Below are 9,306 nucleotides of genomic sequence, written 5' to 3'. Positions count from 1 at the left end.
TTCCTAAAATGTGCTACACATTGTGCCATGTGTAGGAATCTTTCTTACAAAATTCAACAGTGTGGGAATATTTCCTACAAAATTTCTTAATGTAGCTCTACACGTGTAGGTACCATGCTTCCTACACAAGGGTAATTTTTGGTACATCACATAAAATTTGTTGTATTTTTGAGAAAAACTTGCCACAACTTAAAAATTTTGGCTTCTTATTTAGTTTGGAACATGTTCTATACAATACAGTAATATTTGTAGCAGTGGTATTTGTACCTAGTAAACTGTATGTGGTATTTGTGCTAACTTATCACAATCCCTGATGGTATACTTTTACTGTAATGATCAGAAAACCATCTATAATGTGTAGCACATGTCAATCTCATGAGTACACAAGCTGTAAAAAAGTTTGCATGTATACAGCACTACTGTAAAGTGATACATTATATTTCGTGAAAGGTGTGATGTACTGGGTACATGTGGTAACACTTCAGATGTTCTTATGGGTCAGATAAGCTGGATTAGCCATCATTGGTACATCTTGATGATCAGAAGGAACTTGTACAGTATCATATTGTGGTACTATGGAAGAAATTGGGTCATTGTCTTGACCTACTGGAATATAAGCTGGAGATGACTGCATCTTGATTGTGTCTGTATTTAACTGCTGCTGGTTCACAGGAGTTTTAACTTCTACAGTAAACACAAAAGTCATGGCTAATTGTTCACTTGTGTTTATATATCTTACCAGAGCTGCTGTGCTGTAGTATGTGATAACGCTCCACACACAACCAAACAATAATAACAACAGCTATCACTAATGCTATTATGAGGAGAACAATGATAATAGTGAATACAATGATCAAAGTTGTGTTCCCATCATCATCTGATTCACTGTCATCATCTATTAGTGATACATATAATGACTTGGTAGTAATCCTTTTAGTTATGAGTGCATGCATTATACTTATGGTATGTTCATCTTACGATACTAGGTGCTTGGTTCACACACGCACACACAACACACACGCACGCACACACAAGCACGCACACACACACTACACACAAACCAACTGTTACATACAGCATAACACTACGTTATACAGTATCTAAGTAGTATTTAGCTTGTAGGAAAGCAGCTACTGTAGCATAATAATATTATTTGTAAAAGTAAACAAATCAACAAACCTTTAATTGAAGTGGTAGCTTGTAAAACAATTGACTTGCTTCTGGAAGGTTGAACTGTGCACAGATCATTTTAACTAATTTGCAATTACAAATTGAACTATGTACATGTTTACCATGAAATTATTGTCATATTTGTTGAGTGATATACGGCTAATAACGTACAAGTAACTAATGAGTATGATTGGAAAAGCTGCGTGGACAGATTGATTGAACTTTCAGGTTGCCAAACTGAAATTCTCTTAGCTATCTATACATGGCAAAAAATAACAGTGGCTATTGTATAGTACATACTTATACTAAGCACAAAACATTTGTAGTATTATAAGCTAACAACATAAATTATCTATTATTAATTAACCTACAACTCATACAGTATAGTACTGTATATTAGGGGTCATGAAGGTTAGCACCTTTTCACAAAACATGTTGACCCCTCACAATAGCTTCATGGTGTCTTGGCAGTATTGGTTAACTAGAATCGAGAGTAAGTAGGTAGAAGAAGAAGAAGGTATTAGGTAGAAGAAGTTATCACATGACTTATTTTTAAGTGGATTTTCCAGAGCGAGATGCAGTGTAACATTAGCAAACCAAGTGTGATATGATTCTCTTCCAAGCACAACAAAAGGAAGTTAGTATATCTTCCTGTTATGATTGAAGACCAGCCTCTTAAAGCCATCCAAAGCAACACTATTATTTAGGAATATTTTTTACTGTTGCCTTTAGGCCTGCATCAGATATGTCAGCATAATAAAAAGCATAATAGGCTAGAGTGCTATGCCAGCATATTGTTGGCATATTAAGTGGATATTTCAAACTATGGAACTTAATTCCGTACAAATAATCTATACTCCCTAATAGAGCAGTCAGAGGAAATTGCAAACTAGCTCCTTAGGTCAATATTCTCTAATAGAACATTCAATTTGTGGTGAAATACTCTAAAAGAGCATTTGTTGATTAAAATGTTCCAAGATGATGGTAAGAAATGTTGTCAACCTAGAAGCATAATGCAAACATGATAGGAACACTGAACAGCATAATAGGTGAAAATTTTGGGAAATTCCTGTAAGCATTGTGGGCAAAATTCTGAGCATATTTGACTCAGGCCTAGTTGTATTCATTGAAACACTCAGGTGTCTGATGTGTGTCACAATTATGCAAGTGTTCTTACTATTATTTTATATGTAATCAGGCCTGCAAAAATGGGCACAAACTACACCCCATTACATGACAAGTCATATCTCAGCACTGGAATGGAACATCCACATTCTGTGACTTGTATTATAAAGCCTTGCCAATTAAATGTTTGATAAAGACTGCATAGTCATAGCATAACCACATAAAATGTTATGAGTCATGAAAATTTGATAAAGTAGGAAAATTTTATGCACCCATGTGCCCAGGCTCAGTCACATATCTAATTGGGTGCGATCACAAAAATCTTCCTTAAGTTGTTGATGGAGTTTTTGATTTTACCGCATATCAGGTATGCTCTACCAGTGTGGGGACCCTTTCTTCTCAATCAACAGGTAAGAGCCCTATTCTACGCTTGCACCATATGCAGAATAGGGCAACAAGGGTCGTTTTATCTCTTAAAAGATTTGACCATGCATATGTGCCACGTGAACAGCTTGGTTGGCCTAACATATCAAAATCAAGATCTGTAGCTTGGCAGCACTTCACCATCAATATTCTAGTTGCCAGTGCCTACAACTGCAACCTCCAATAATATTTTTGGCAGCCTATATCCATAACACTCGATGTAAGGCCTATTTTGCAAACAGTCTTCAGTGTCACTTGGTTAGAGCACAACAATATTTCTGACATAGTACCACTTGCTGGTGGAATAAATTGGTATTTGAACTACCCCACAAGCATGGGGAATTTGTCGCATAAGTCTCACTACCGAACTATAATAATAGTTAATGTGAGTAGATTTAACTGTTTAACTTTTTTTGTTGTTTTGTATTTATCATTTATTTATTTATTTTGTGTGTGTTCTTTGTCTTGGTACCTTGTCTTTGTATACTTTATGTATTCAGGTGTGAAAGAACAGCTATGCCAAATGTCAAAAAAAATCAACCAAAATCAATCTAGCTTAAAAGTGTCTCCAAAACAGCCAAAAATGCTTCAGGTGGATTGCTATGGAATTTTATTTTTTAAATTCAGTGAAATTGTTTGCTGACTGACTGACTGACTGACTGACTGACTGACTGACTGACTGACTGACTGACTGACTGACTGACTGACTGACTGACTGACTGACTGACTGACTGACTGACTGACTGTCTGACTGACTGACTGACTGACTGCCTGACTGCCTGACTAGCTAATGCCTTCAGACAAGCATAACTTGATAATGACTAAGGCTATAAGCTTGATGTTTTCACTGATAGATGTCGCTTGAGCCGGTCTAGACTGGTTAGTTATAGATGGACTGAATTAGGGGTTATATGTTCATGTCTGTAAGTATAGGTGACCTCCCTTGTTTCTTTACTTTTCATTTCTATGATCTCTAATCAAACTTAAAATTCCTAATTTTTCCTTATGATTATATACAGTAGCTTACCTATGGGTATGCTGGGTGACACTCTGCTTGTATTCACCATCACTTCTTTTCCTTCTCCCTGACACATTCCCACACTAACTGATTCTATATGATGTATTACTGGTTAGTCCATTAATAGCGTACAGAGTATCAGTGGTGGTAAATGACAACATCAGATCACCAGTTATAGTGTAAGTCACACTACCAACTGATGTACTGATCCATGATATAGTGATGAAGGTGGTACCAGTATCCTCCACTGTGATGTTGATGAGTGATGGTGGATCTCAGTCTGTATAAACATGTAGCTATAGTTGTATGTACATGAGCATATCTACAGAATAATGTACGTATAATATACATGTACATGAGTAGTTCAATATCTATCAATCAGACATGACTGCTGTATGCAAACTTGTATATATGCTGGCCTTAGGCTGGTAAGTAAATTCTGTAAACATTTTGTTTACCAGTAACTAATGAACATGATTAAAGGTTTGCAAAATTGTGTTCAAAACTGTAGTGGTTGTCTTCATTATTATTGTGCATACATCTGAAAAAGGTAGCTATGATGCACAGATCACTATAGAGGCCAGTAGAAGGCATATGACTGATGACAAGAATCGATCTCTTCTTTCCCTCAAAATTTGGAATTCTCTACATCAGCACATCAATCAATTTAAGCTGGTCTAGCAACAATTAATTAAGTAGCTAATTGTTGTCTTGTATTTGTTTGTTTTATGAGTAGTAGGGATGTCAACAAGGTGTTGAATTATTTTAAACACCATTACAGCTCTTATGCTTGGTAGGTAGTTACAAACCTCATTAAACACTTTAATAATCTACAGTACATATAAATTGTGACTGGATTTGCGAAAAGGTACTTTTCACACACAAAATTTGACCCATTTTTTGAACTTTGAAGCTTCATAACTTTTTATCATTGCATATAATTTCCTGGAATTTTCCATGAGTGCAGCTAAAGTATCTGCTTTATGTTGAAACTAACAGCAAGTTAATCAGTGTACAGAGTCAAGTGTTACATCATTTTGTTTGCTGGCATGTAAAATGTGTAGAAAAGATGCTTTTTCGCAAATCCAGTCACAATTGTTGTTATTTTCTTGAGACAAAATCATGCTAATGAAACATTTATACATGTGCTCCATATACTCATACTTGAGGTACGTATGTAATTAATCATGGTTGTGTGTACTTAATTCGTTCATTAACACTCTGGTCAATACAGGAATCTATTGTAACTTACCAAATACTGTCAGAGTTCCTATGGTACTCTCAATAACTCTATTTGACAATGCAAAACTACATTGATATGATGACTGGTCATCAGCCTTATCCACTGGACCAATTCTTAACACACTATTGTTTCCGTTAAGTAGATCAGGTATCCACTCCAGTCCATCATTAGTGTTAATGATGATTTGAAATCCACTGATAGTCTGATCACTAACTATTACTCCACTTCTATTCCTCTTAATGATATGCCAGTTTGGTACAAAGTTAGGATCAGCTCCAGTAAATCCACATGTACAATTTGCCACTTGATTGATACACACTGTTGTATCTTGTGGACTATTAGTGATAGTGAGAGCTACAGATAAACAATACATTTCATATGTGTGAAGTCGATACATACAACCTCTGGACACTCAAAAAACCTCCAATTTAAAGCAAAAGTAATTTAAGTAAAGAAGCTTAAAACTCTAAAAAATAATTTTTACAAGAAAGAAAACATAACTATACTCCACTACATCATACATAGTAATAACTATACTGGTTTTAGCTACTGACTTACATACATTGTTTATGCACACATGGAATTTTCTGCTAACTTGTTGATGCTGCTGTAACAAGACAAGTAATTATAATAAACACTTTATTATCCATAGATCTCTGTGACATGTATCAAAACTTATATATAATCCTATAATACAGAGTAACATTCCATGTAACTTCCTTACACCCAAAATGACAAGACTTGTAGATATTGCAGTTGTAATACATGTTGTTCCAAGAGTGGTGATGTAATTTTGTAATATAAAATTTACTTTATAAGGAAATAGTTAATGTGTGAAACCTGTCAAATAATTTTGGTTGTTTATGGCATTTGGGAAGTTGATAAATTATATCTCTATTAAATTAGTCTATATGGTTTCAAGATTGGCATTGATATAAGGCTTTCCACAGTATTCAAAACACTTCAGTAGGCTGTGGACATATGAAATTTTTTTAGAGATTGACTTGGTTATGCATATCCACACAAAAACAGGCAAGCTGTGAAAAACGGTGTGGTCTTAAAAATCCTGGGTAAAAAAGTTGGCAGCCAATGTTAATGCTAACAATGCACACAGCCATTATTAAGACTTTTCACAACTTTTTTCACCCAGGAGTTTTAAGACTGCATCTATTCTCACAGCTTAAGCACTCTTTTTTTACAGCTTGGCTGTTTTGGTTTAGATCTTTCGTATCTTATACACCCACTGATGGTAGTTCATGCCACTAACTATAATTTTCACATTTCAAGGGTGAGTTTAGGGGTGCTTGGGTAATTAATTTTTTTTACAACAGTATAATAGTAGAAGCTACATGTGCAATTGCATTGTAAGCATAGAGAGTGTTTAACACAACAATGACAGATGATATTGTAGTTGTAAGGATTAAATCAAAGCCGCCAGCTAAAAATCAAAATATTTTAACAGAGCAGTCAACTACTGCAATAGAATCAGAACAAAATCTAAAGTATAAAACTGAAACTGAAAGCTGAAACTTTATCTTGGCCTGTGTATTTCTATCTCACAGACATTCGGAATTCCTTAAAGTTAAAAAGTTTTACACTTTTCATGTACTCAATCATTAAAAATTCTTCATCAGCAGAATGAAATTCCTAAAATAACCATTTAGGCTTAATATACATGCAATTTTCAGTTTTATCTACAAATAAAAATTAATAGTGTTTGGGTTGCATGCTTTCTTTTGCCAACTAAAATGATGTTGATGCTAGTGAGAGGTATCTTTAAAGTTAACAGAAATAGCTACATAAGACCCCTTGAAACTGAACTGAACTTTAAACTTTTATAGCTGTCTGTATGACAGAACAGCTCTAGCGTTACCACTGCTAGAGACTGATGATGATGATCGCTTTCCTTCAACATGCTGTTACTCACAATGCACATGATATAATTCAATAAAATTTAGTCAAAATTGTTACCAGATGCTATCTCAGAAAGGTAAACTTTTTGAATGTTACCGGCTTTTGGGGGCATGCCCCCAGACCCTCCTAGATAGAGCATGCTCTGGATACTTAGCATGCTTTGCACAATGTACACTGTGTACCTGTATATCTGTACTCTTTATATCAACCAGTTATATACCATGGTTCATGCAAAATTGCAAATAGTTCAAGATTTAAAATAGGCAAATACGTAGTTCATATATATGTGGCTGTGTAGTACTTTCAACAAGGAAATTTAATCATAACCATAGATATGTACCTATCTATGTCTTAACTGACAAGGTGGCAACCAGTGCCACTGCTTAAAATTAATTATGACGTTCACTGACGTAAATAAAAACGTTAACATGTTTTACAGTAAGTACATATGTAAGTTAATCTTATCCATATGTATACTGCAATGAATCCCTTTTTGTTGTACTGCAGGATTATCAGTACTCAGTGAATTACATTGCTTCTAATCTATAGGGTGCCATGCAAGTTTTTAAAGACAGAACACTTGATTGACAGTACTAAGACTAAATAATGGAGAAGTACCGAGAGTTCATAATATGTACACTCGACAGTGCATTTGTAATGCAGCTGCTGGCTTATGCAATTACGAAAAGTTAGCTAGCTTGTATAACGCTTGACCAGCAATGACAGTAATTATTACTACCAGACTGACAACTGATATGATTGCTGTTCTACTGTTCCTATATTATAGCAAATATTATACACTTATTGTACTAGCCAATTAAATTTAATTATGCACTAAACTAGTTAAATTTGCAATTACTCAACTAACTGTTAATTAACTGTTACTAACTGTTAGTAATTGTTACTTAGACCACATAAACTTAATTATTAGTTTCTCATCCCCGCCCGCACCACTGTTTTTCTTACCTCGTCAAGAATTTTGTGTACCACTGGTGGCTTAGTGCAGCCATCCAGCACCTTTTTAGAGTTGGTACCTTGTTAGAGTAGTCTAAGAAAACTGCATTTTGAGTCATTTTAGCTAGCTAATTCAGCTATTTAGTTAGTAAAAACTAAAATAAAATCCACCCTCCCACACTGGTATAATAATTTTGAGTGCAGGAGGATGAGAAACTAATAATTAAGTCTATGTGGCCTTATGCACTGAAACTAATTGAATAACAGACCTTAAGTATTTTCTGTGTGTTTGGAAGGTCCCTTGGTACCATATAATGGAGTTGCAAATCTAACTAAATTTCTCTGCCTAGTTGTACACATGTATACTAGGTAGGCACCATGCAGCTATCCTACAACAGGAACTTTGATAATTTGTTGATCTTACTGTCATGACAGAGCTGTATACATCCTTTTTTATATATGATGAGGTGGTAGCTATGGGCACATTTTGCTCTAACATTGCCTTTTATTCTTGTCCATGTTCGGGCCTTGCAAGTCAACTATATGTTGCATTGGCCTCCGTCTTATCCATAATCTTTATTCTCCATTTCATATTGTGTATAACTAATGGTCTGTTGGAAACTGGTAGTTATACTCATAGTCATAATAGTAGTACACACAACTTACAGTTACATTTTTCTGCATACTTATAATTTACCATCTATCACAGTTAACAACTATTAGCTCATTAACTAAATTAGTTATAGTGATAAACAGTTGTACTTGCATGGATTAAAATTGCTGTGGCTGATGGAAAATTGTTGCTAGGTGCATAATGAAAAACATTGCATGGCCCGCCAGGGCGAAAATTATTGCAAAGTGTTTTCAGAACTTGATATGACTTTTAATATAATATAGAGCTGATAGATAAAAGCTAGTTGACTTATAGTTGACTAATGGGTGATACTGTGTGCTGTGTATTACATAAAGGAGATGCATATTTGTGACTGGGCCTGCGAAAATAGGGCATGTGGACACATGTTTTTTGCCTACTTTTTCAAACTTCTATCACTCATACCTTTTTATACCATTATGCTATGGCAATGTAATTTTTAGCTCGTAGTAGGCATTTAATTGGCTTTATGATGCAAGTAACAGAATGCAAGTATTCTGCTCTAAAACTGAGATATGACCTGTAGTGTGATGGTGTGTAGTTTGTGCCCACATGCCCTGTTTTCGCAGGCCCGGTCACATTTGTTCATTTTATCACAATCACTGATGATATGCTTTTTATTGCAATGATCAGAACACCATCTATAATAACCAGCACTTGTCAGTCTCATAAGTACACAAGCTGTAAATAATTATAATATACAATTTGCACGTATACAATAATAACAATATTACTGTATGACAAGGTGGTACATTATATTTCATGAAAGGTGTGATGTACTGGGTACATGTGTTTCATTGAGGTAAC

At 34.9% G+C, this 9,306-nt stretch overlaps 2 protein-coding genes across 6 annotated transcripts in view; both read right to left on the bottom strand.

Moving 5' to 3' along the window:
* Positions 1 to 367: 367 nt before the first annotated feature.
* On the bottom strand, positions 368 to 5,730 carry LOC136265347 (uncharacterized). 5 transcript variants are annotated; one of them, XR_010705481.1, is made up of 6 exons: positions 5,575 to 5,730; positions 4,989 to 5,333; positions 3,746 to 4,016; positions 1,180 to 1,233; positions 740 to 895; positions 368 to 684 (listed from the first exon to the last, which is right to left on the bottom strand). XR_010705481.1 is itself a non-coding variant. In XM_066060176.1 (6 exons), the coding sequence occupies exons 3-6, from the start codon at positions 3,810 to 3,812 to the stop codon at positions 482 to 484; spliced, it is 480 nt and encodes a 159-aa protein (XP_065916248.1). In that variant the 5' UTR covers positions 3,813 to 4,058; positions 4,989 to 5,333; positions 5,542 to 5,594; the 3' UTR covers positions 368 to 481. The 5 variants fall into 5 exon arrangements, 4 of the variants coding, with proteins under 4 accessions (XP_065916248.1, XP_065916240.1, XP_065916221.1 ...); XM_066060176.1 differs by having other exon boundaries at positions 3,746 to 4,058; positions 5,542 to 5,594; XM_066060168.1 differs by having other exon boundaries at positions 5,542 to 5,594.
* A 3,511-nt stretch (positions 5,731 to 9,241) lies between these two features.
* LOC136265328 (uncharacterized) overlaps positions 9,242 to 9,306 on the bottom strand; it is a 41,752-nt gene continuing 41,687 nt past the window's right edge. Inside the window, exon 7 of the mRNA XM_066060137.1 lies at positions 9,242 to 9,301. The gene's annotated coding sequence lies outside the window, so the exon portion shown is untranslated. The remainder of the gene's footprint in view (positions 9,302 to 9,306) is intronic.

The sequence above is a fragment of the Dysidea avara genome, chromosome 1 (genome assembly GCF_963678975.1).
Source record: "Dysidea avara chromosome 1, odDysAvar1.4, whole genome shotgun sequence".
NCBI lineage: Eukaryota > Metazoa > Porifera > Demospongiae > Dictyoceratida > Dysideidae > Dysidea > Dysidea avara.
Note: the sequence above shows the minus strand (reverse complement) of the source record. Positions and strands in the feature narration are given on the sequence as shown.

What these genes read in the sequence shown, in the direction of transcription:
- LOC136265347 (XM_066060176.1), bottom strand. Translation starts at nt 3,812, where the DNA reads ATGTGTCAGGGAGAAGGAAAAGAAGTGATGGTGAATACAAGCAGAGTG. An exon ending in AGCTACCACTTCAATTAAAG is followed by an intron (nt 896 to 1,179) that starts GTTTGTTGATTT and finishes TATCACTAATAG; the next exon opens with ATGATGACAGTGAATCAGAT. An exon ending in ACTACAGCACAGCAGCTCTG is followed by an intron (nt 685 to 739) that starts GTAAGATATATA and finishes TGTTTACTGTAG; the next exon opens with AAGTTAAAACTCCTGTGAAC.